General features: G+C 42.2%; 1 protein-coding gene, 2 non-coding genes and 1 pseudogene across 4 annotated transcripts; 3 read left to right on the plus strand and 1 right to left on the minus strand.

The window, feature by feature from the left end:
• The first annotated feature begins 217 nt into the window (after positions 1-217).
• Positions 218-26,699, plus strand: NME5 (NME/NM23 family member 5). 2 transcript variants are annotated; one of them, XM_012504872.2, is made up of 6 exons: positions 218-265; positions 882-983; positions 10,740-10,945; positions 11,619-11,719; positions 22,604-22,722; positions 26,117-26,327. In XM_012504872.2, the coding sequence occupies exons 1-6, from the start codon at positions 248-250 to the stop codon at positions 26,198-26,200; spliced, it is 630 nt and encodes a 209-aa protein (XP_012360326.1). In that variant the 5' UTR covers positions 218-247; the 3' UTR covers positions 26,201-26,327. The 2 variants fall into 2 exon arrangements, with proteins under 2 accessions (XP_012360326.1, XP_003266479.2); XM_003266431.4 differs by lacking the exon at positions 218-265 and having other exon boundaries at positions 532-983; positions 26,117-26,699.
• Positions 17,754-17,854, plus strand: LOC115831779 (annotated as a pseudogene).
• LOC115831821 lies at positions 24,878-24,985 on the minus strand. Its single transcript, XR_004027310.1, has one exon. It is a non-coding gene; the product is annotated as a U6 spliceosomal RNA (small nuclear RNA).
• On the plus strand, positions 26,570-26,672 carry LOC115832023. Its single transcript, XR_004027499.1, has one exon. It is a non-coding gene; the product is annotated as a small nucleolar RNA U13 (small nucleolar RNA).
• Positions 26,700-27,404: the final 705 nt, after the last annotated feature.

A 27,404-nucleotide genomic window follows, 5' to 3' on the forward strand; every position in this document is an offset into this window, starting at 1 on the left:
TTTATAGAGTAGGGATAATTGAAGCATCCTTCAAACTGGCAGAAGGATGAAATAAGATAAATTATGAGTCAAATGTCAGAAAACATCTAGTGCTCTAAGAGTCACAAGGAGAATAAAAGTGACTGGCTGGCTCCCTTTGATTAAAGCGAACTGGCCAGAAGCTGCAAGGCTCCTTGCTGGGATTGGCTCTCTGCAGCCACCGTCCCCACGCTGGGGCTTCAGGTCTCCTAGCAACAAGTTGTAGCATATGAGGACGGCCGCTGAGGTGAGTACTTAGAGAGGGTCAAATTCAGAATTTGCAGGTGCAACCCGGAAAGTCCCCGCGGACCCAGAGGCCCTGCTTTCCAATTAGCCTGACCCTATGCACAGAGAGGTCCCTGCGGTACAGAGTCGCTTCACAGAGGCAGCTGGCCGAGGCCGCTCACCCGCCGCTGTAGTGGTGTGTGGTTGCCCACCAGCCACCGCCCCCTCGAGCCCCCACCGCCCGCCCTACCGCCCCCTCGAGCCCGCACCACCCGCCCCACCGCCCTCTGCTGCCTGGGGCTGTTGCTGGTTCCAGGCCTTCGGGTCGCCCCTTGGCCTCTGGTCATGTGAGCCCATAGTCCTTCCTGCCTTGGTGACAGCGTGTACGAAAAGCCGGGGCTCGATTTGGACATAGTAGGAATCCTATTATTGAGACCCTGTATATAGAAAAACATGGTAGTTTCTACCTTCATCAGTTAATAAAATCAAATACCTACTATTGCTATTCTTAATCATAATTACATTGAATTTGCGATGGGGGTGGGGGGAAATGCATGTCATTGCAGTTGATACCTGTTAAGAAACTCTCCATTTGTGCCCTGAAAACCATAATGGAGATATCAATGCCTCCACCTCAGATATATGTAGAAAAAACTCTGGCCATTATCAAACCAGATATTGTTGACAAAGAAGAGGAGATACAAGATATTATTCTTAGATCCGGATTCACCATTGTTCAGGTAACTTCTGGGTATGATGATTCATGCTTTTTTCCTCTCTGCCCTTAAAAAGAAATGCTTATGTAAATGTGCCTACCCATTTAAACCCTTAGTGTTCAGCATTAAATTTAAGTTTATTCTTCTAAGTATAAAAGTTATATGTGATAGTTTTTAAAAGGATATAAAATGAGAAATAAAATGGACTCTTCCTTCACCTGTACTCTCCCACCCCAAGTCCCAGGCTCCAGAGAGAGGCAACCACTTAACACTTTCTGTTCTTCCAGGAGTTTTCTATGCATTTATAAACATTTTCCCGCCATAAAACAGAACAGTCCCTTTCCCTTGACCCCCTTTACAGAGTCCCTCAGATAGGATTCCAGATCATTACATCTGAATTGATCTCACTCTTCCTAATTTCTGTGTAATATTTCCCTGTGTATTAGAACTACAATTTATTTACTTGATCTTCTATTGATAGAATTTTAGGCTATTGGTATTTTTTTCAGTTATTGCAAACATTTCATGTTTTAAGCCTTATGTTTGTTCTGCAATTAGTAAACATTGTCATTTTAGGGGTTTGAAAATGAATATAAATAGCATTGTTAAGGATAATCAAATAGAATTGAATATTTTTAATCTTCCTCTTTCATAGTTTTTTTTTTTTTTTTTTTTTTTTTGGGACAGAGTCTCCCTCTATAGCCCAGGCTGGAGTGCAGTGGTACAATCTCAGCTCACTGCAACCTCTGCCTCCCGGGTCCCGGTTCAAGCAATTCTGCCTCAGCCTCCTGAATAGCTGGGATTACAGACATGCACCACCATGCCCAGCTAATGTTTGTATTTTTAGTAGAGATGGGGTTTTACCATGTTGGCCAGGGTGGTCTTGAACTCCTGACCTCGTGATCCACCCGCCTCGGCCTCCCAAAGTGCTGGGATTACAGGTGTGAGCCACTGCACCCAGCCTCTTTTATAGTATTCTTATTGGAATTTCCAATTTTTTATTTTCTCCCATTTATACAGTGTCATATTGCTTATTCAGTCAGTATTTTTAAAAATAAAGAGAAAATGGGGCCGGGCGTGGTGGCTCACGCTTGCAATCCCAGCACTTTGGGAGGCCGAGGCGGGTGGATCATGAGGTCAGGAGATCGAGACCACGGTGAAACCCCGTCTCTACTAAAAATACAAAAAAATTAGCTGGGCGTGGTGGCGGGCGCCTGTAGTCCCAGCTACTCGGAGAGGCTGAGGCAGGAGAATGGCATGAACCCGGGAGGTGGAATTTGCAGTGAGCCGAGACTGCGCCACTGCACTCCAGCCTGGGTGACAGAGCGAGACTCCGTCTCAAAAATAAATAAATAAATAAATAAATAAATAAATAAATAAATAAAATAAAATAAAGAGAAAATGGCTGGGTACAGTGGCTCACACCTGTAATCCCAGCACTTTGGGAGGCTGAGATGTGTGGATCATAAGGTCAGGAGTTTGAGACCAGCCTGGACAATATGGTGAAACCCCATCTCTATGAAAAATACAAAAATTAGCTGGGCGTGGTGGCGTGCACCTGTAGTCCCAGCTACTTGGGAAGCTGAGGCAGGAGAATCACTTGAACTCAGGAGGCAGAGGTTGCAGTGAGCCAAGACTATGCCATTGTACTCCAGCCTGGGCAATAGAGGGAGATCTGTCTCAAAAAATAAATACATAAATAAAGAGAAAATATCAATCTTCAGAAAAGATACAGAACTTCAGTTGAGCTTTGAAGGACAGGTGGAGTCCGAGAGTAGGGATGGTACAAGAAAGTGTTAGGAAGTATTTAATATGATTGAAGACTCAGGTAAGTAACTTTTTAGTAAATGTTAGGAAAACTGGTAGCCACTGAAAAAGTTGGATCAAGTATTATATACCAGGATAAACTCCAAATAAACCTGAGATCTACATATTAAAAAAATTAAACCATGTAAGTTCAGGAAGAAAAGTTAATGGATTTATTTTGTTGTTGGAGTAGGACACCCTTTTTTTTTTTTTTTTAAATGACTTAAGGTCTAGGAGCCATGGAAGAAAAGATTGATAAGATTATATAAACAAGGCCAGGCATGGTGGCTCATGCCTGTAATCCCAGCACTTTGGGAGGCCAAGGCGAGTGGATCACCTGAGGTCGGGAGTTCGAGACCAGCCTGACCAACATGGAGAAACCCCATCTCTACTAAAAAATAGAAAATTAGCCAGGCATGGTGGCGCATGCCTGTAATCCCAGCTACTCAGGAGGCTGAGGCAGGAGAATCGCTTGAACCTGGGAGGCGGAGGTTGCGGTGAGCTGAGATTGTGCCATTGTACTCCAGCCTGGGCAACAAAAACGAAACTGTCTCAAAAAAGAAATTAAAAAATTTTAAAAAAGATTATATAAACAAAAAAATTCTGCACAATGAAATAAACATCATAAGCAAAGTCAAAACACAACAAACTTGGGAAAAAGACTTGCAAGTCATAGACAAAGGGCTTGTCTTCCTAATACATAAAGAGCTCCTAGAAAAAAGATAAAAATAAATCAGTAGAAAAATGGGCAGAACAGATGGATGGTCACAGAAAAAGAAAAACATTTTTTAAATATATGAAAAGATGCTCAATCTTTAGGTGGGAAAAAAAGCAAGTTAAAACTACACTGAGATTCCATTTGGCAAAAATATAAAAGTAAATGGCACAACCCGTATCAAAGGGAATCTGGCAGTTATCTACCAATACAACAGATGGACTTACCATTTGATCCAGCAGTTCTGCTCTTGGAAATCTGTCCTATAGAATTCCTTGTGCTCTTACTACCTGTCATGCATAGAGCCCTGTTTAGTCCTATCAGTAAGTGCCTGTATTAATATGAAGTTATATATATGCAGGTTATTTTTTGCAGCATTGTTTACTTACCAACAAAAGATTGAAAATAACCCAAATTGGGAGATTGGGAGACAGGACTAAATAAACTCTGGAAAACCCACCAAATTGCATAATATGCACCTAATTGTAAATAGAAGAATGAGGAACCTGTCTGTACTGTTATGGAAGAAAGCAAAGTGTGTAACAAAAAGAACAAAATAGCAAAAAAAGCAAAATCATGTGTACCAACCTTTTGTGATAGAGACAAAGTAATATATTCACGTTTGCCAATATTTGAAAAACGAAATTCTGGGGAAATAAACATTTAAAAAGGGTTGCCTATTGAGGGCAAGGAAGAACTGAGTAGATTAGGACATGGATAGGAATAAGATTTTTCAGTATGTACCTTTTTGTATTGCTTTGAATTTTTGAATCCTGTAATTATATTACCCATTAACTTTAGAAAAAATAAATGAAGTATACAGATAAAGGCGTCCCATTTAAGTTTTTAAAAGTCCATATTTTGCCCAGGTGCAGTGGCTCATGCCTGTAATCCCAGCACTTTGGGAGGCCAAGGCGGGTGGATCACCTGAGGTCAGGAGTTGGAGACCAGCCTGACCAACATGGTGAAACCCCGTCTCTACTAAAAATACGAAAATTACCTGGGTGTGGTGGCATGTGCCTGTAATCTCAGCTACTGGGGAGGCTGGGGCAGGAGAATTGCTTGAACCCGGGAGGCAGAGGTTTCAGTGAGTCAAGGTTGCGCCATTGCACTCCAGCCTGGGTGACAGAGTGAGACTCTGTCTTGAAAAAGAAAAAAAAATCCTTTTTTTTTTTTTTTTTTTTTTGACACGGAGTCTTGCTCGTCGCCCAGGCTGGAGTGCAGTGGCACAATCTCGGCTCACTGCAAGCTCCGCTACCCGGGTTCACGCCATTCTCCTGCCTCAGCCTCCTAAGTAACTGGGTCTACAGGCGCCTGCCACCACGCCCGGCTAACTTTTTGTGTTTTTAGTAGAGACGGGGTTTCACCATGTTAGCCAGGATGGTCTCGATCTCCTGACCTCGTGATCTGCCCACCTCAGCCTCCCAAAATGCTGGGATTACAGGCGTGAGCCACTACGCCCTGCCAAAAAAGTCCGTATTTTAAAAAATATTTAGTGACAGCTGGGTGTGGTGGCTCACGCCTGTAATCCCGGCACTTTGGGAGGCCGAGGTGGGCAGATCACGAGGTCAGGAGATCGAGACCACAAGCGAAACCCCGTCTCTACTAAAACCACAAAAAATTAGCTGGGCACAGTGGCGGGCGCCTGTAGTCCCAGCTACTTGGGAGGCTGAGGCAGGAGAATGGCGTGAACCCGCGAGGTGGAGCTTCCAGTGAGCTGAGATCGTGCCACTGCACTCCAGCCTGGGTGACAGAGCGAGACTCCGTCTCAAAAAAAAAAAAGTGACAAACTTAATAATTAAGTGGCTAGTGTTAATTATAAATTAAAAATTAGCCGGCCGTGGTGGCTCACGCCTGTAATCTCAGCACTTTGGGAGGATGAGGCAGGTGGATCACCTGAGGTCAAAAGTTCAAGACCACCCTGGCCATCGTGGTGAAACCTTATCTCTACTAAAAATCCAAAATTAGGGCTGGGTGCGGTGGCTCATGCCTGTAATCCCAGCACTTTCAGAGGCCGAGGTGGATGGATTGCCTGAGGTCAGGAGTTTGAGACCAGCCTGGCCAACATGGTGAAGCCCCATTTCTACTAAAAACACAAAAATTACCCAGGCGTGGTGGTGGGAGCCTGTAATCCCAGCTACTCGGGAGGCCGAGGCAGGAGAATCACTTGAATCCAGGAGGTGGAGGTTGCGGTGAGCTGAGATTTCGCCACTGCACTCCAGCCTGGGCAACAGAGCAAGACTCCATCTCAAAAAACAAACAAAAATTAGCTGGGCGTGGTGGCGCATGCCTGTAATCCCAGCTACTCAGGAGGCAAGGCTGGAGAATCACTTGAACCCGGGAGGCGGAGATTGCAGTGAACTGAAATTGCCTGGGCAATGTACTCAGACCAGAAAAAACAAACCAAAAAATTTAATGTAAATATATATGACACTTTCCCTAGTTAGTAACTTTCAGAGCAAAGGTAGCCATGGTATATCCTTCATTTTTTGCTTTAATTGTGGTAAAATATACATAACATAAAATTTACCATCTTAACCGTTTTTAAGTGTACATTTCAGTTGCATTAAGTACATTCACATTGTTGTACAACCATCACTACTGTCCATCTCTAGAACCTTTTCTTGAGATGGAGTCTCGCTCTGTCGCCCAGGCTGGAGCGCAGTGGCGCAATCTTGGCTCACTGCAAGCTCCGCCTCCCGGGTTCACACCATTCTCCTGCCTCAGCCTCCCGAGTAGCTGGGACTATAGGCACCCGCTACTGTGCCCGGCTAATTTTTTGTATTTTTAGTAGAGACGGGGTTTCACCGTGGTCTCGATCTCCTGACCTCGTGATCCCGATCTCCTGACCTCGTGATCCACCCGCCTCGGCCTCCCAAAGTGCTGGGATTACAGGCGTGAGCCACAGCGCCCGGCCAGAACCTTTTCATCTTAAACTGAAACACTCTACCTAATGCTAACTCGTTGCTTCCCTCTTCCCCAGCCCCGATAACCACTATTCTACTTTCTGTCTGTAGGAATTTGACTATTCAAGCTATCTCATTTAAGTGAAATTATGCAAGTTTTGTCCTTTGCACTGTATGCTTTTAAAATAGGCTTGGGAGTCCATTGAACTTGAGGCTTTCCTGTCCCACTTAAGGGAAAAGCTAAAAAATGATATATCGTTTCAGTAGGTGGCAGTGTTGTCTTTGTTACAAACTAAGAGTTCTGTTCTGATAGTACTTGATATCACTGCTTCTGTTTGTGAAAATATTCAACCTAATTTCAGACGAGATCGGGCGTGTTCAGGGTGGTATGGCTGTAGACTATTCAACCTAATTTCAAAAAATTTCACCTGGCCAGGCGCGGTGACTCACGCCTGTAATCCCAGCACTTTGGGAGGCCGAGGCGGGCGGATCACGAGGTCAGGAGATCGAGACCATCCAGGCTAACACGGTGAAACCCCGTCTCTATTAAAAATACAAAAAATTAGCCAGGCGAGGTGGCGGGCGCCTGTAGTCCCAGCTACGTGGGAGGCTGAGGCAGGAGAATGGCGTGAACCTGGTAGGCGGAGCTCTCAGTGAGCTGAGATCGCGCCACTGCACTCAAGCCTGGAGGACAGAGTGAGACGAGACTCCATCTCAAAAAAAAAAAAAAAGATGAGCCCTTAATTTTAAAAATTGTGCTACATTGGCTGGCATACCTGCAGAAGGTAGGTTCCCCTGCTTTTTACGGGGCAAGTGGCAGATAAGGGCTTACATTACAACAGATGAGATTTTATTTTTAAACTCAGCAAGAAAAAAAAACTAAAAAACACTAATACGCATAATCATAGTTTCATGTCTTAATTTTAGATAATAGAATCGAGGATTATGCTAAATCAGGTGCTCTTGTAATTTCTGACATCTTTTATTTATTCGCTATATGAATTTCAAATTGAGAACAAATGTCAGCACCTTTTTCATAGTAACTGGCCCTTCACTGGTGAGAATCCAGCAGGTCCTATTCATAGCAGAGCTGTGCCACCTAGGTAAGCGTGTTTCTAAACTTCTTGCTCTGGGCGGTTTGGTCCCTTGCTACAAACCAAGCAATTTTACCAAGTTTCTGAAGTCTGCGGAAACACAGAGTTTTGGAAAGGGCTTTAAGAGGTGGGTTACTTGGTAAAATTCACACTTACTCTCAGGAAAATCTAAGACATTTTAAAAGGACAGATTTCTGCCATAATCATGGGGATTTTTAGCCTTCACTTAGTGACATGTCTCCATGTCTCATCATCCTTACTGCAGACAGAGGTTCTTTGATTTCTACTTTGAATCCCTCTGTTATATTTTGAGCATTTTCCCTCCTCACCCACCTTTAGTGGAATTGATAAAACAGCAGTAATAAATAATTTTTTTTTTCTTTTGAGACTAAGTCTCACTCTGTTGCCCAGGCTGGAGTGCAGTGGCATGATTTCGGCTCACTGCAACCTCTGCCTCCTGGGTTCAAGCAATTCTCGTGCCTCAGCCACCCGATTAACTGAGACTATAGGTGTGCACCACCAATTTTTGTATTTTTTGTAGAGACGGGGTTTCTTCATGTTGCCCAGGCTGGTGTTGAACTCCTGGGCTCGAGCAGTCCGCCTGCCTCGGTTTCCCAGAGTGCTGGGATTAGAGGCATGAGCCACCGAGCCCAGCCAGCAGTAATAAATAATTTTTTAAAAGCTCTCAAGGCCGGGCGCTGTGGTTCACGCCTGTAATCCCAGCACTTTGGGAGGCCAAGGTGGGCAGATCACCTGAGGTCAGGAGTTCAAGACCAGCCTGGCCAACAAGGCAAAAACCTGTCTCTACTAAAAATACAAAAATTAGCCAGGAGTGGTGGCAGGCACCTGTAATCCCAGCTACTTGGGAGGCTGAGGCAGGAGAATCACTTGAATCCGGGAAGCGGAGGTTGCAGTGAGTCAAGATCATGCCACTGCACTCTAGCCTGGGCGACAGAGCAAAACTCCGTTTTGAAAAATAAAAAAAAAAAAGCACTCAAAATAGCTGCTTCTAGAGAAAGCATGAGTTTCAAATTAGACTGAGCTACCATGATTTTTAAACCTGATCAATTTTTATAGTCTCATTTGTGAAGGAAATAACATCTATTTGTCCAGAGTGTTTCATAGTCTTTCAGACTGAGAAACATACTAGCATCTAATTTTTTTTTTTTTTTTAGACAGAATCTCATTCTGTTACCCAGGCTGGAGTGCAATGGCACTATCTCAATCTTGGCTCACCACAACTTCTGCCTCCTGGGTTCAAGCAATTCTCATGCTTCAGCCTCCTGAGTAGCTGGGATTACAGACATGCACCACCATGCCTGGCTAATTTTTGTATTTATTTATTTATTTTGATGGAGTTTCACTCTTGTTGCCCAGGCTGGAGTGCGGTGGCAAGATCTCAGCTCACTGCAACCTCTCCCTCCCAGGTTCAAGTGATTCTCCTGCCTCAGCCTCCCGAGCACCTGGGATTACAGGTGCCTGCCACCATGGCTGGCTAATTTTTTGTATTTTTTTTTTTTAGTAGAGACGGGGTTTCATCATGTTGGCCAGGCTGGTCTTGAACTCCCAACCTCAGGTGATCCACCCACCTCAGCCTCCCAAAGTGCAGGGATTACAGGCGTGAGTCACTGCGCCTAGCCTAATTTTTGTATTTTTAGTAGAGATGGGGTTTCACCGTGTTGGCTAGGCTGGTCTCAAACTCCTGACCTCAGGTGATCCACCTGCCTTGTCCTCTCAAAGTGCTGGGATTACAGGAATGAGCCACCACACCCAGCCTAATTTTTCTTTTTTCTTTTTTTTAGACGGAGTCTCGCTCTGTCACTCAGGCTGGAGTGGAGAGGTGCAATCTTGGCTCCCTGCAACTTCTGCCTCCCGGGTTCAAGCTGTTGGCCTGCCTCAGCCTCCCGAGTAGCTGGGACTACAGGTGCGTGCCACCACACCTGGCTAATTTTTTGTATTTTCAGTAGAGACGGGATTTCACCCTGCTGGCCAGGCTAGTCTGGAACTCCTGATCTCAGGTGATCCACCCACCTCGGCCTCCCAAAGTGCTGGGATTGCAGGCGTGAGCTACCGCGCCTGGCCTAATTTTTGTATTTTTAGTAGAGATGGGGTTTCACTATGTTGGCCAGACTCTTCTCGAACTCCTGACCTCAATTGGTCTGCCTGTCTTGGCCTCCCAGAGTGTTGGGATTACAAGACTGAGCCACCATGCCTGGCCTAATTTTTCTTAATGTTACAGTGAATCAAGATATTTATGACAGAACCAGAGTAAAGAATACACACGTTCAAATGAAAAACTTTTTTACTGCATCATTATACTACATGTTACTTTTTTTGTTAGTTTGTTTGATACAGGGTCTGCTGTATCGCCCAGACTGGAGTGCAGTCGTGTTATGATGGCTCACCACCTCTAATGTAGTGGGGACTACAGGTGCACACCACCACACCCGACTAATTCTAAAATTTTTCATAGAAACAAAGTCTTCCTGTGTTGCTTAGGCTGGTCTCTAACTCCTGGCTGGCTGAAGCGATCCTTCTGCCTTGGCCTCCCAAAATGCTGGGATTACAGGCATGAGCCACTGTGCTTAGCTGTTATTTCTAAGTACTAAAATGAGACCAGCTCCCAAAATAGTAACACAAATAGAGAAACATGAATTTGGAATGATTTTAAGTCCAGTTTTGTTAATTGAAGTGTTATTTACTTTAAGAAGGAGATGCGATAAATTTGTTACTGACAAAACATATGCTGAGGGAGGCTTCCTAACTGGAATAATTTTTCTTTTTCTCTGTCGCCCGGGCTGGAGTGCAGTGGTGCAGTCTTGGCTCACTGCAACCTCTGCCTCCTGGGTTCAAGCAAATCTTCTGCCTCAGCCTCCCGAGTAGCTGGGACTACAGGCACATGCCGCCCGCCCCGCTAATTTTTTGAATTTTAGTAGAGATGGGGTTTCACCATGTTGCCCAGGCTGGTCTCGAACTCCTGAGCTCAGGCAATCCACCGACCTCGGCCTCCCAAAGTACTAGGACTACAGGCATGAGCCACTGCACCCGGCCATAATTTTTCTTAAGTAGGCTAAGTAATTCTTCTTACTATCTTATTTACAGCATACATTTAATTATATCCTTTTCTTTCTTCATAATACAAAGATAAACCTCGAAGTTATAATCAGATTGGTACTAGTTTCAAGTTACTAATGATTTTAATGAGCTATCATTGAAACTGTCATTTTAAATGCTTTTGTTGACTTTGTGTCTTTTATAGAGAAGAAAACTACACCTCAGCCCTGAGCAATGTAGTAACTTTTATGTGGAACAGTATGGAAAAATGTTTTTCCCCAATTTAACAGCTTACATGAGTTCTGGACCACTTGTCGCCATGATATTAGCTAGACATAAAGCCATCTCTTATTGGTTAGAACTTTTGGGACCAAATAATAGCTTAGTAGCGAAGGAGACACATCCAGACAGGTAATTTTCAGGGTTGGGGGGATGGCAGGGAATGGAATCCATCTGTGAAAATGAAAAAAAAATCTGATTTCATTGTAATGGGAATTTTTTTTTTATCTGGAAGTTTTCCAAAATCAGCTTTTTTTGGGGGGGCGGGGCCTGGGGGGTCCATTTTACATTTTAAAGTGTTAAATGCCTATTTTAATACTAACTACCAGAAAAAGCAACAGAGAATGTCTGATTTATAGTTGATTACCCTTATTCTCTCAACCTTTAAACTGCCACTGAAGTAGGATTTTTAGATGGAAAAATTGGGATGGTATTTTAAAAGAATAATGGTAATACAGGAACAGAAATTCAAATTTTCAGCATTATTGCTAATGTATGGAAACAAGAAGATATTGAGTTCTTGCACTTTTGAATGTGCATTGCTTTTTTACTTCTCACAAAACAACACCACGTTTTTATCCAGAGAACTCCTGTTTTCCCAGTGTATTCCTCCTGCAGACGTAAATATATTTGATCCTTATCTAGATAGATAAGCTTAAATTTAAGCTTAAATTTGACATAAATTGTGAGGCTTTCATATGTAAGAAGTGGCAATGCTTTTGTAAAATTCTTAAGTGGAATGCATGCATATAAAGTAAGGAATAGACGTTAGATTGAATGGACGTCATCTCTAACTTGTTTTTAGTCTGAGGGCAATTTATGGCACAGATGACCTAAGGAATGCACTTCATGGGAGTAATGACTTTGCTGCTGCGGAAAGAGAGATACGTTTTATGTTTCCTGAAGGTGAGTTACAGATGACTAACTTGTCAACTGCATCTCCTTATTGTTTGCTTTTTCTTTCTTTCTTTTTTTTTTTTTTTTTTTTTTTTTTTGAGACAGAGTCTCGCTCTGTCACCCAGGCTGGAGTGCAGTGGCGCGATCTCGGCTCACTGCAAGCTCTGCCTCCTGGGTTCATGCCATTCTCCTGCCTCAGCCTCTCCAAGTAGCTGGGACTACAGGCGCCCGCCACCACGCCCGGCTAATTTTTTGTATTTTTAGTAGAGACAGGGTTTCACCGTGGTCTCGATCTCCTGACCTTATGATCCGCCCGCCTCGGCCTCCCAAAGTGCAGGGATTACAAGCATGAGCCACCGTGCCCGGCTATTGTTTGCTTTTTCTTTTATTTTGCGGATATAACTGGGAAGGAAGATAAAAGAATTTTTTTTCCAGTATATTTTGTTATGTTTTCAAGTTGTAGTTACTTAAAAACTTGAAGCCACAAATGGAAAACTTGACATTTCCCTAACAACTAAATTGTGCCCTTTAGGGAGTCTTTTGAGAAGTGTTTAATTTTTATTTATTTATCTATTTTTAACATTAAAAAAAATTTAAGACAGTGTCTCACTGTCGCCCACGCTGAAGTGCAGTGGCACAATCTTGGTTCACTGCAGCCTCAAACTCCTGGGCTCCGGTGATCCTCCCACTTTAGCCTCCCGGATAGCTGAGACTATAGGTGCATGCCACCATGCCCAGCTAATTTTCTTTTATCTTTTGGAGAGATGGGGTCTCTCCATGTTGCCCAGCATACTCTCAAATGCCTGTGCTCAAGTAATCTGCCTGCCTTGGCCTCTCAAAGTGCTGGGATTGCAGGTGTGAGCCACCACACCCAGCTTAATTTTTTTTTCTTTCTTTTCTCTTACATTAGACATATTCTTCTGTGTTACAGTTCTTTCTAGTTATGCTGAAAGGTTCAGTAGAGTTTGTGACATATGAGAAAAATAATCTCTCTAGGAAACTACATTTGATTTACCGTCTTCTCTAACAATTTACTGTTTGCTTAACAAAGTCTCATGCAATTGAAAAATTAATAACTAGTCCCTTTTTTTTTTTTTTTGAGACAGAGTCCTGCTCTGTCGCCCAGGCTGGAGTACAGTGGCACAATCTCGGCTCACTGCAAGCTCCGCCTCCCAGGTTCACGCCATTCTCCTGCCTCAGCCTCTCCGAGTAGCTGGGACTACAGGCGCCCGCCACTACGCCCGGCTAATTTTTTTGTATTTTTTAGTAGAGACGGGGTTTCACCGTGGTCTCGATCTCCTGACCTCGTGATCCGCCCGCCTTGGCCTCCCAAAGTGCTGGGATTACAAGCGTGAGCCACTGTGCCCGGCCATAACTAGTCCCTTTTTTTGTTTCGTTACTGTTAGAGAAGTTGTAAACCTTTGAGAAGTGGACATACGAGGAAGAACACTGAAGTTTTTGGTTTGTTTTTAATATTTTTAGAGCAGAAATAAAATTTGGTGATTTTTATTATAAGGAAAAAAATGCAAAGCATTGAGCAAAATTTTGAATTTTTTTTAGTATGTTATTTTTCCTGTTATGACTTATTTTTCCCTAAGTCATTTAAATCTGTTCCTCAGTATTTTCCACTGGAGATTCATTCAAATAAAACTGAAAAGTGTCTTGGAGATTTAAAAGTTCCTGATATATATTTTTTCTTTTTTTTGGAGATTTCACATGTTTTGAATAACTGATGTGATACAACAGTATCACTGTTGTTTAAATTTCTGAATTGAAAATAAATAAATTTCACATTTTGAATACTTAATCTGTTACTTTTTAGTGCCAGCAGGCTTGGTAATGGCCTGATGCTGACCTGACAATGGGCTGACAACTTTTCTCCACTGGCCTTTCAGTCATCCTCCCAGGGGAAGACCTGCTTCCCTCCTTTCTGTACAGTCTGAAAAGTCCCTGATTCTTAAACAAGCAAACAAAAACTACTTTTAAAAATATATATTTTTTCTCAAAGCAGTCCTCCTGCCTCAACCTCCCAAAACACTGGGATTACAGGAGTGAGCTACAGTGCCCAGCGAGAGGTCTTTTTAATGTGGTAGCACTTTATATTAGTCTTACAAGTGAATTAGACTTTGGCTTGTTAGCTTTTATTATTTATTTATCTATTTCAGATGGAGTCTTACTCTGTCACCCAGGCTGGAGTGCAGTAGCATGATCACGACTCACGGCAGCCTTGACCTTCTGGGCTCAAGTGATCCTCCTGCCTCAGCCTTTGAGTAGCTGGAACCACAGGCGCATATCACCACGCCCGGCTAATTTTTATATTTTCTATAGACATGAAATCTCACTACGTTGCCCAGGCTGGTCTTGAACTCCTGGGCTCAAGCAATACTGCTGCCTCTACCTCCCAAAATGTCGGGATTATAGGCATGAACCATCATGCCTGACTTCTCTTTAGCTTTTAAATAAAACAGAATAAAAATTCATTTTATCTTAAATAGAAGGTATATTTGGAAGCTCTTCTTACTCATGGGATTATATTCCTAAACTGTAATTTTCTTTCTTTTCTCTTTCTTTCTTCTTTCTTTCTTTCTTTCTTTCTTTCTTTCTTTCTTTCTTTCTTTCTTTCTTTCTTCTTTTTTTCTTTCTTTCTTTTTTTTTTTTTTTTTAGATAGAGTCTCACTCTGTTGCCCAGGCCAGAGTGCAGTAGCACAATCACAGCTCACTGCAGCCTTGACCTCGCAGACTTTATCTTCCCACCTCAGCCTTTGGAGTAGCTGGAACCCCAGGCATGCACCACCACATCCGGCTAGTTTTTCACGTTTTTTGTAGAAACAGAATTTTGCCGTGTTTCCCAGGCCAGTCTCGAACTCTTGGGCTCAAGCAATACTCCCACCTGCCTTCCAAAGTGTTGGGATTACAGGTATGAGCCACTGTGCCCAGCCAACTGGGCAAACTGCCTTTGATTTTACTCATTAAATTAATCCTCTAGGCATGAGTTTAGAGATATAGTTAGACATGTGAGAAGCAGCAAGTTGTAGGATAAATATAAAATCATTAATTACTTAGCACATTGCAGATCTTTTGCAGTGAAGTTCTTTGGAGCAAGTACTCAGTTTGTGGTATGAGCGTCTCTTACTTAGCAGTTGATGAACAACTATGTGCAAAACTTTATACGATGATTCACTCAAGCAAGTTATCAAGATATTCAGAGACATGTTCTTAACCCTTGGCTGGCTGGACGCGGTGGCTCATACCCGTAATCACAGCACTTTGGGAAGCTGAGGCGGAGGGATCACTTGAAGTTGGGAGTTCAAGACCAGCCTGGCCAGCGTGGTAAAACCCTGTCTCTACTAAAAATACAAAATTAGCCAGGCGTGGTGGCGCACGCTTGTAATCTCAGCTACTCAGAAGGCTGAGGCAGGAGAATTGCTTGAACCTGGGAGGCAGAGGTTACAGTGAGCCGAGATTGTACCACTGTACTCCAGCCTGGGCGACAGAGTGAGACTGTCTCAAAAAAGAGAAAAGAAAAGAAAAAAGTAATGCTCTCTTTTTTCCCTTTTTTCTGGGGGGTGGTCACAGGGTCTCTCCATGTCACTCCAGATGAAATGCAATAGTGCAATCATAGCTCACTACAACCTTAAACTCTTGTCCTCAAGCAATCCTCCTACCTCAGCCTCTTGAGTAGCTGGGACTACAGGTGTGTACCACCATGCTCGGCTAGTTTTTAAATTTTTTTATGGAGATGGGGTCTCACTACATTACCCAGGCTGGTTTCCTTTCCCTTTTAATAGAAATGGCTAATTCAAAGTTTTGCTGTATTCCATTTCTTCAACAAATTTATTAAGTTGCCTATTATTTGCCATAAATGCAAAGATGAATAAGAAGATATCCCTGCTATCAAAATAATTCTATTTGAAAATAAATATACAGGCTGGGTGTGGTGGCGCACACCCGTGATTCCAACACTTTGTGAGGCTGAGGCGGGAGAATCACTTGAGTCCAGGAGTTGGAGACCAGCCTGGGCAATGTAGCAAGATCTCATCACTACAAAAAATAAAAAATTAGCTGGGCATGATGGCCCATGTCTGTAGTCCTAGCTACTCTGGAGGCTGAAGTGGGAGGATCACTGGAGCCTAGGAGGTTAAGGCTGTTTGAGCTGTGATGGCACCAGAGTGCTCCAGCCGGGACAACAGAGTGAGACCCTGTCTCAAACAAACAAACGAACAAATAAATAAAACAAGGATGAGAGAAAACTTAAAGACTTAAAGTTCATCCATGTAAGAAACATGAAAACACTCTTTTTATTCTCTCATTAATTTATTCAGCCCTAGCCTGGCATGGTGGCTCACACTTGTAATTCCAACACTTTGGAAGGCAGAGGCAGGAGGATTGCTTGAGCCCAGAAGTTTGAGAGCAGCCTGGGCAATATGGCAAGACACTGTCTCTACCAAAAATACAAAAAATTAGCTGGGGGTGGTGGTGTACACCTGTGGTCACAGCTACTTGGGAGGCTGAGGTGGGAGATTCACTTGAGCCCAGCAGGTTGAGGCCACAGTGAGCTGCATTTGCGCTGCTGTACTTCACTTGGGTGACAGAGTGAGACCTTCTCAATAAATAAATAAATGAGTAAGTCACTAATGAAATTAAGAAAACAATTCCAGGGAAGAAAATATTTGCAAACCATATATCTGATAAGGGGTTAATGTCTAAAATATATAAGGAACTCTTACAAATCAATATCCAAAAAAACCCCTAAATAACCCAATTAAAAAATGGGCAAAGGACTTGAATAGACATTTTTCTAAAGAAGACATACAAATAACCAACAAGTATATGAAAAGGTGCTTAAGGCCGGGTGTGGTGGCTCACGCCTATAATCCCAGCACTTTGGGAGGCCGAGGCTGGCAGATCACCTGAGGTCAGGAATTCAAGACCAAACTGGTCAACAAAGTGAAGCCCCGTCTCTACTAAAACAATACAAAAAATTAGCCATGTGTGGTAGCACGTGCCTATAATCCCAGCTACTCAGGAGGCTGAGGCAGGAGAACCACTTGAACCCAGGAGGTGGAGGTTGCAGTGAGCCAAGATTGTGCCATTGCACCCCAGCCTGGGCAACAAGAGCAAGACTCCATCTCAAAAAAAAAAAAGGTGCTCAAAATCACTAATCATCAGGGAAATACAGATCAAAACCACGGCAAGATATCACTTCACACGTTAGGATGGCTATTATCAAAAGAAAAAAAGGTAAATATTGGCAAGCATATAGAGAAATTGGAACGCTTGTACACATCTGGTGGGGATTTAAAATGGTGCCACCACTGTGGAAGACAGTATGGAAGTTCCTCAAGAAACTAAAAATAAAACTGTTACATGATCTAACAATCCCACTGCTGGATATATATATCTGAAAGAATTGAATCAGGATCTTGAAAAGATACCTGCACCAATGAACCACAATAATGTTCATTGCGGCATTATTCACAATAACCAAGATATGGAATCAACCTAAGTGTCCCATCAGTGGGTTAATGGATAAAGAAAATGTGGTATATATACACAATGTAATACTATTCAGCCTTAAAAAGGAAGAGATTCTGTCATTTTTGACAACATGGAGGAACCTGGAGGACATTATATTAAGTGAAATAAGCCAGGCACAGAAAGACAAATACCACATGATCTCACTTATATGTGGAATCTAAAAAATCTTGAACTCAGAGAGTAGAATGGTGGCCACTAGGAGCTTGCAAGAGAGAGTAGGGGATGGAAATGTTGATCAAAGGATACTTATTCCTACGATAGTAGGAATAAGTTCGAGAGATCTAGTATAACAACATGGTGACTATAGTTAATAATAATGTATTGTGTTGTTGAAAATTGCTAAGACAGTAGATTTTAAGTGTTCTCACCACAAAAAAAGATAAGTATTTGAGGTAATGCATATGTTAATTAGCTTGATTTAGTCTTTCCATAGTGTTTACATATTTCAAAACAACATGTACACAATAAATGTATACAATATTTTTTATCTATTAAAAAATTTGTTGTGCTCACTTCAGCACATACACTAAAATTGGAATGATACAGAGAAGATTAGCATGGCCCCTGTGCAAGAATGACAGGCTTTTAAAATAAAAAGAAATTTTAAGTACACTTATAAGTTAAAAAAAATTTGGGGGGCCAGGGGTGGTGGCTCACGCCTGTAATCCCAGCACTTTGGGAGCCTGACATGGGCAGATCACTTGAGATCAGGAGTTCAAGACCAGACTAGCCAACATAGTGAAACCCCATCTGTACTAAAAATAAAAAAAAATTAGCCTGGCATAGTGGCATGCATCTGTAATCCCAGCTACTCAGGAGGCTGAGGCAGGAGAATTGCTTGAACCCGGGAGGCAGAGGTTCACTAACTGAGATCGCACCACTGCTCTCCAGCCTGGGCAACAGAGCAAGACCATGTCTCAAAAAAAAAAAAATTAAAAAAATTTTTGTTTAATGATTAATTAGTACCTGATAAATTGGCATAATGAACTTTATATAATATATGAATAAAACATTTGCCCATATTGAGAAAAAAATTGTATACATTAATTGTGTGCAATTTTGTGTACATCAATAATACTTCAATAAAGCTGTAAAAAAGGGAAAATTCCATTCACAATGGCATTAAAAATAATATAATATTTAGGCATAATTTTTTTTTTTTTTTTTTTTTTTTTTTAGAGACAGAGTTTTGCTCTTGTCACCCAGGCTGGAGTGCAGTGGCCCGATCTTGGCTCACTGCAACCTCTGCCTCCTGGGTTCAAGCGATTCTCCTGCTTCAGCCTCCCAAGTAGCTGGGATTACAGGCACCCAGCACCACGCCCAGCTAATTTTTTGTATTTTTAGTAGAGACAGGGTTTCGCCATGTTGGGAAGGCTGGTCTCAAACTCTTGACTTCAGGTGATCCACCTGCCTTGGCTTCCCAAAGTGCTGGGATTACAGGTGTGAGCCACCACGCCCGGCCATATTTAGGCATAAATTTAACGAAAGTGCAATTCTTGTACACTGAAAAACAACATTGCTGAGAGAAATTTTAAAATATCTAAATAAATAGATATTCCATATTAATGGATTGGAAGACTCAATATTGTTAAGATGGCAATTCTTTCTAAATTAATTAACAGTTTTGGGTTGGGTGCAGTGGCTCATGCCTGTAATCTCAACACTTTGGGAGGCTGAGGCAGGAGGATTGCCTCAGTCTAGGAGTAGGAGACCAGCCTGGGCAACAAAGTGAGACCTCATCTCTACAAGAAAAAAAAAAATTAAAGAAAATTTTAATGTAATCCTTTTAAAAGTCCATGCTTACTTTTATGTAGAAATTGACAAGCTGAGTTTAAAATTCAGTAAAATTGCAAAGAACTCAATTTTGGAAAAGAAGAACAAAGTTGGAAGACTTCCACTATGATTTTGAAACACTGCAAAGCCACAATTATAAGACAGTGTGACAGTGATATAAAGATACACATATAGATTATTGGAACAGAATTGAGAATCTAGGAATAAACTTTTAACTTATGGTCAATTCACTTTCAACAAAGGTGCCTAGACAATTCAGTGAGAAAGGGATGGTCTTGCCAATACAGTCCCCAACTTACCATGGTTCAAGTTACAGTTTTTTGACTTTACTATGATGCTTTCAGCTGTGTACATTAATGGTGAGTATCCATACAACCATTCTATTTTGGTTTCGGTTTTTTTTTTTTTTTTTTTTTTTTTTTTTGAGACGGAGTCTTGCTCTGTCGCCCAGGCTGGAGTGAAGTGGCGCAATCTCGGCTCACTGCAAGCTCCACCTCCCGGGTTCACGCCATTCTCCTGCCTCAGCCTCTCCGAGTAGCTGGGACTACAGGTGCCCGCCACCACACCCGGCTAATTATTTTTTGTATTTTTAGTAGAGACAGGGTTTCACCGTGGTCTCGATCTCCTGACCTCGTGATCCGCCCGTCTCAGCCTCCCAAAGTGCTGGGATTACAAGCGTGAGCCACCGCGCCTGGCTCGTTTTTTTTTTTTTTTTTTTTTTTTTTTTTTTGAGACAGGGTCTCTCTCTGTCACCAGGCTGAAGTGCAGTGGTGCCCACTACAGCCTGACCTCCTGGGCTCAAGCATTCTCCCACCTCAACCTCCTGAGTAGCTGAGACTACAGGCATACACCACCGTGCCTAGCTACTTTTTGAATTTTTTTGTTGTAGAAAGGCGGTCTTGCCATATTGCCCGACTGGTATTGAACTCCTGGCCTCAAGAGATCCTCCCCCCAAAAAGATATATATAGTCTTTTTTTTTTTTTTTTTTTTTTTTTTAAAGAGACAGAGTCTTGCTTTGTTGCCCAGATGGTCTCAAACTCATGGCTTCAGGTAATCCTACTGTCTCAGCCTCTCAAGGAGCTAAGACTACAGGTGTGAACCACTGTGCCCAGCTCATAATATATGTATATTATATAGAAAATGTTATTTATATAAAATTTGCTTTGTGTTAGATGATTTTGCCCAACTGTAGGCTAATGTAAGTGTTCTGAGCACATTTAAAATAGGCTGTGCTATGCTATGATGTTCAATAGGCTAGGTGTATTAAATGTGTTTTTGACTTAATGGTATTTTCAACTTATGATGGGTTTATTGGGATGTAACCCATGTAAGTTGAGGAAAGTCTGTATATGGTGCCAGGATGGCATGAGAGTCACATAAAAACAAAAAGAACTTAGACCCTTTTTTCATAGCATACCCAAAAATTAACTCAAAATGGATCACAGACTTCAATGTAAAAACATCTAAAATAAAACGAGAAAATCTTTGTAACTGGAGTTGGACAAAGAGTTCTTAAAATGACATCAAAAGCAAGATCCATAAAAGAAAATATTGATAAATTGGACTAAATCAAATTAAAAGCTTTTGTGCTTCAAAAGACATCAAGAATGTGAAAAGAGGCTGGGCGAGATGGCTCATGCCTGTAATTCCAGCACTTTGGGAGGCCGAGGCGGGCGGATCACGAGGTCAGGAGATCAAGACCATCCTGGCTAACACGGTGAAACTCCGTCTCTACTAAAAAATACAAAAAATTAGGCGGGCTAATTAGTGGTGGGCGCCTGTAGTCCCCGCTACTCAGGAGGCTGAGGCAGGAGAATGGCGTGAACCCAGGAGGCGGAGCTTGCAGCGAGCCGAGATCGCGGCACTGCACTCCAGCCTGGCGACAAAGACTCCATCTCAAAAAAAAAAAAAAAAAAAAAAAGAATATGAAAAGAGCTGGGAGCAGTGGTTTGCACCTGTAAATCCAGCTATTCAGGAGGCTGAGGTGGAAGGATTGCTTGAGGCCAGGAGTTTGAGACCAGCGTGAGTGACATAGTGAGTGACACCCTGTCTCTAAAAACTTAAAAAAAAAAGCTGGGTGTGGTGGCACACACTTGCAGGCCCAGCTACTTGGAAGGCTGAGGCCAGAGGATGCTTCAGCCCAGGAGTTCAAGGCTGCAGTGAGCTGTGCTCACACCACCACACTCCAGACTGGGCAATGGAGCAAGACCGTGTGTCAAAAAAAAAAAAAAAGTTAAATTTTTAAAAATATGAAAAGATAGGTAGGCAACAGACTGGGAAAAAATATCATCAAATAATATAAAGAACTTGTAACTAGAATATATAAACAACTCGTATGTCTAAATAATAAGAGAAACATCCCAACTGAAAACTGAGGCTGGTTCTACTCAGGAGGCTGAGGCAGGAGAATCGCTTGAACCCGGGAGATGGGATTGCAGTGAACTGAGATTGTGCCACTGCACTCCAGCCTGGGTGACAAGAGTGAAACTCTGTCTCAAAAAAAAAAAAAAAAGAAAAAAAGAAAACAGGCTGGTTGCAGTGGCTCATGCCTGTAATCTCAGCACTTTGGGAGGCTGAGGCAGGCAGATTATTTGACGTTAGGAGTTCAAGACCAGTGTGGCCAACGTGGTGAAACCCCATCTCTACTAAAAATACAGAAATTAGGGCCGAGCACGGTGGCTCATGCCTGCAATCCTAGCACTTGGGAGGCCAAGGCAGGCGGATTACCTTAGGTAAGGAGTTTGAGACCAGCCTGGCCAACATGGTGAAACCCTGTCTCTACTCAACGTACAAAAATTAGCCAGGCATGGTGGCACACTCCTGTAATCCCAGCTACTTAGGAGGCTGAGGCAGGAGAATTACTTGAACTCAGGAGTCGGAGGTTGCAGTGAGCTGAGATCGTGCCACTGCATTCCAGCCTGGGCAACAGAGCGAGATTCTGTCTCAAAAAATAAAAAATAATAATAAAAATAAAAATAAATAAAAATACAAAACAAAAGTTAGCAGGGTGTGGTGATGCGGACCTGTAGTCCCAGCTACTCGGAAGGCTGAGGTGGGAGAATCACTTGAACCCAGGAGGAGGTTGCAGTGGTCTGAGATTGCATCATTGCACTCCAGCCCGGGCAACAGAGTGAGACTCCATCTCAGAAAAACATACAAAAAACCAGAGAAGCTGGGCACGGTGGCTCACGCCTGTAATCCCAGCACTTTGGGAGGCCGAGGCGGGCGGATCACGAGGTCAGGAGATTGAGACCATCCTGGCTAACACGGTGAAACCCCATCTCTACTAAAAATACAAAAAATTAGCCGGGCGAGGTGGTGGGCGCCTGTAGTCCCAGCTACGCGGGAGGCTGAGGCAGGAGAATGGCGTGAACCACGGGGGGCAGAGCCTGCAATGAGCCGAGATCGTACCACTGCACTCCAGCCTGGGTGAAAGAGCGAGACTCCATCTCAAAAAAAAAAAAAAACCAGAGAAAAGTTCTTTAAAAAGAGCCTTTTTAATGATTGTATAGTATTTAATCATTATGTTTGCATCAATGAGAATACGTTTGTATTTGCAGTGATTGTTGAGCCCATTCCAATTGGACAAGCTGCTAAGGACTATTTAAATTTACATATAATGCCAACTCTGCTTGAAGGACTCACAGAGCTTTGTAAGCAAAAACCAGCAGATCCTTTGGTAAGAAATATTTTTATTCACACTTAAGAATATTGTCACCAGGCACGGTGGCTCACACCTGTAATCTCAGCACTTTGGGAGGCCAAGGCAGGCAGATCAGGAGGTCAGGAGTTTGAGACCAGCCTGGCCAACATGGTGAAACCCTGTCTCTACTCAACGTATAAAAATTAGCCGGGCTTAGTGGCACGTGCTTGTAATCCCAGCTACTCAGGAGGCTGAGGCAGGAGAATCACTTGAACCCAGAGGCAGAGGTTGCAGTGAGCTGAGATTGTGCCACTGCACTCCAGCCTGGGTGACAGCGAGATTCCATCTCAAAAAAAAAAAAAATTGTCTATAAATTGTCTGTAGTTTTCATGTTTAAGACATTGTGTCCTTTGAAATACTGCAAATATAGCTGGGTGCAGTGGCTCACGCCTGTTATCCCAGCACTTTGGGAGGCCGAGGTGGGTGGATCACTAGGTCGAGATCAAGACCATCCTGGCTAACACGGTGAAACCCCATCTCTACTAAAAATATAAAAAATTAGCCGGGCATGGTGGTGGGCGCCTGTAGTCCCAGCTACTCGGGAGGCTGCAGCAGGAGAATGGCGTGAACCCAGGAGGCGGAGCTTGCAGTGAGCCGAGATCGTGCCACTGCACTCCAGCCTGGGCAACAGAGCGAGACTCCATTTCAAAAAATAAATAAGTAAATAAATGAAATACAGCAAATATTGAGAACCTTTTTAAAATAAACATTTATAGAAGGTATTTTATATACATGTTAGATATGTGTAATCATTGATTACTTATTATTTTCTTGCTGTGTTTTATTTATTAATTATTATTATTATTATTATTTTTTGAGACGGAGTCTCACTCTGTCGCCCAGGCTGGAATGCAGAGGCGCGATCTGGGCTCACTGCAACCTCTGCCTCCCAGATTCAAGTGATTCTCCTGCCTCAGCCTCCTGAGTAGCTGGGATTTACAGGCGAATGCCACCACGCCCGGGTAATTTTTGTATTTTTAGTAGAGACAGGGTTTCTTCATGTTGGCCAGGCTGGTCTCAAACACCTGACCTCAGGTGATCCGCCTGCCTTGGCCTCCCGAAGTGCTGGGATTACAGGTGTGAGCCACCGCGCCCGATCTATCTTTCTTTTTTTTTTGTAGCCATGCTAGTAGATAACACAAAATGGTTTCTCACGGTGGTTTTGATCTGCATTTCCCTAATGACTAACGTTGAGCATCTTTTCATGAGCTTGTTGGCCATTTGTATACCTTCTTTGAAGAAATGTCTATTCAAATTCAAGTCCTTTGCCCATTTTTAAACTGGGTTGTCTTTTTGGTGAGTTAAAGTTCTTTATATTTCTAGATATTAAACCCTTATTAGATATATGATTTGCAAATATTGTCTTCCATTTTGTAGGTTGTCTTTTCACTTTCTTGATGATGTCCTTTAATGTATAAACATTTTTCATTTGATGAAATCCAATTGATTTATTTTTTCTTTTATTTCTCGTTCTTTTGATGTCATGTCTAAGAATCCATTGTGAAATCCAAATCCAAGGTAATGAAAATTTACCCCTATGTTTTATGTTTTCTTTTAAGATTTTTTCTTTTCTTTCTTTCTTTCTTTTTTTTTTTTTTTTTTTTTTTTTTTTTGAGACAAGGTCTTTGTTGCCCATGCTGGAGTCCAGTGGCGCCATCTCGGCTCACTTCAACCTCTGCCTCCTGGGTTCAAGTGATTCTTGTGCACCAGCCTCCGGAGTAGCTGGGACCACAGGAGCACACTACGACACCCAGCTAATTTTTAAAATTTTTTGTAGAGATGGGGTCTCCCTATGTTGCCCAGGCTGGTCTTGAGCTCCTGGTCTCAAGTGATCTTCCTACCTCAGCCTCCAAAAGTATTGGGATCACAGGTGTGAGTCACTGCACCCAGCCTCTTTTAAGATGTTTATTGTTTTAGCTCTTATATTTAGGTCATTGGTCCATTGTGAGTTCATTTTTGTGTATGGTGTGGTATAGGGGTCCAACTTTATTCAGTTGCATGTGGAAATCCAATTGTCCTAGTACCATCTGTTGAAGAGACTGTTCTTTCTCCATGAATGGACTTGGTACCATTGTCAAAAATTTGTTGACCATAGATGCATGGGTTTATTCCTGGATTCTCATTCTTTTTTTAAAATATGAAATGCTTCATAAATTGTGCATCATCCTTGCACAGGAGCCATGCTAATAATCTCTCTGTATCATTCCAGTTTTGGTGTATGTGCTGCCAAAGAGAGCACTGGACTGTCAGGTCTATTCTATTGGTCTGCATGTCTGGCATAAGGATGTCGTTACCACACTGTGCTGAGTACTGTAGCTTTGTAGAAGGTTTTGAAATTGAGAGTACAAGTCAGTCCTCCATCTTTGTTCTTTTGTTCTTTGTTCTTTTTTTTTTTTTTTTGAGACGGAGTCTTGCTCTGTCCCCCAGGCTGGGGTGCAGTGGCGCGATCTCGGCTCATTGCAAGCTCCGCCTCCCGGGTTCACGCCGTTCTCCTGCCTCAGCCTCCTGAGTAGCTGGGACTACAGGTGCCCCCCACCACGCCCGGCTAATTTTTTGTATTTTTAGTAGAGACGGGGTTTCACCGTGTTAGCCGGGATGGTCTCGATCTCCTGACCTCATGATCCACCCACCTTGGCCTCCCAAAGTGCTAGGATTACAGGTGTGAGCCACCGCGCCCGGCCCAACTTTATTCTTTTTCATGATTGTTTTGGTTCCTCAGAGCCCCTTGCAATTTCATATGAATTTGAGGATTGGCTTTCCATTTCTGCAAAAAAAGCTTGATGGACATTTGGCAAGAGCTGCACTGAATCTGTAGATTGCTTTGGGTAGTATTGACATCTTAACAATATCAAGTCTTCGTATCCGTGAAAAATAATGTCTTCTCATTTATTTAGGTATTCTTTAATTTCTTTCAGCAATGTTTTACAGTTCTTAATGTATAAGCCTTTCACTTCTTGGGTTAAATTTATCCCTTGGCATTTGGTTTGTCTTTATGCTACTGTAAATGAAATTGATTTTTAAATTTTTTTTGGACTGTCATTGCTGATGTATAGAAATACAATTGATTTTTGTGTATTGTAACCTACATCTTTGCTGAATTTATTAGCTGTAGTGGCTTCCTTGTAAATTCCTTAGGGTTTTCCACATATAGGTTTATGCCATCTGTGAATAGAGATAGTTTTACTTCTTTCTTTCCAGTTTGGATCTATTCTTGACAATCTTGCATAATGTAAATCCAAATGTTTCCATTTTTAATGGTCATTTTCTTAAAGTGATTTTGAAAACTGTTTTAAGTTTCCAATTGATATAGTATATATTGAAAGGAAATATATAACTGTTTCTTAACTTAGGTTGTTTTTTTTTCCCATAGATTTGGCTAGCTGACTGGCTGCTGAAAAATAATCCTAACAAACCCAAACTTTGTCACCATCCAATTGTAGAAGAACCTTATTAAAAAAAAATCCTCCAAAGAACAAATCATGAACTATCTTATTGTAAAAGGCTGTACTTGTACTGTTTGAAAAAATTGTTTCTAGGGTTTAAGTAACTACAAGTAAAATAAATTTATTTCTTAAAAATAAGTGTTAAAGGAATAACTATTCTATGAAGCAGATAACATTAAGGTAAAATATAGGCTTAGAGTATGATTTTCACAATGATGTAACACTAGTTAATGGAAAACTGATGTAAGATGTTGCTAGATGTTTTTCTTAAGTTTGAGAAGTAAGACATAAAGTTTAGTTATACATTTTCCCAAGCACATATCCTATATCTAGATACATAATTAATGCACAGTTGAGACAGTCTAGTTTAAAAGGCATAGGTCCTTTTGTAGTCCATAAGCATGATGATTTGGTTTCATGCTCATGTGTGAGATATGCTTCCCTCAAACCTTGTTACAGCATCATCACATTACCTCTTTGATGTAAAAAATAAAAAATAGAAAGGTGTAAGTATATAAATAATTTTTTGGTATATTGAAAATGTCCAGAACCAGGGGATGATCTTAAACTAATCACTTGGATAACTATTAGGCTGGTGCAAAAGCAATTATGATTTTTGCTATTAAAAAACAATGGCAAAAAACCACAATCATAGCCGGTCTTAGTGGCTCACGCCTGTAATCCCAGCACTTTGGGAGGCCGAGGCGGGTGGATCACGAGGTCAGGAGATCGAGACCATCCTGGCTAACACGGTGAAACACCGTCTCTACTAAATATACAAAAAATTAGCCGGGCGTAGTGGCGGGCGCCTGTAGTCCCAGCTACTCGGGAGGCTGAGGCAGGAGAATGGTGTGAACCCAGGGGGCGGAGCTTGCAGTGAGCCGAGATCGCGCCACTGCACTCCAGCCTGGGCAATAGAGCGAGACTCCGTCTCAAAAAAAAAAAAGAAGAAAGTATAATGTAAGAAAATGTAAAAACAAAAAGATCGTTAGCTGAAAAAAAGCGTGTTACAAAGCAATACGCACAGTGTACGCCCATTTGGTTTTGGTTTTGTTTTTGTTTTAATAAGATAGGGTCCCACTATGTTGCCCAGGCTGGTCTCAAACTCCTGGGTTCATGCAATCCTCCTGCCTCGGCCTCCCAAAGTGTTAGGTTTGTAGGCATGAGCCATTGTGCCCAGCCATGTGTTCTCATTTAGATTAAAAAATGAATAAA

The sequence above is a fragment of the Nomascus leucogenys genome, chromosome 2 (genome assembly GCF_006542625.1).
Source record: "Nomascus leucogenys isolate Asia chromosome 2, Asia_NLE_v1, whole genome shotgun sequence".
NCBI classification, from domain to species: Eukaryota; Metazoa; Chordata; class Mammalia; order Primates; family Hylobatidae; genus Nomascus; species Nomascus leucogenys.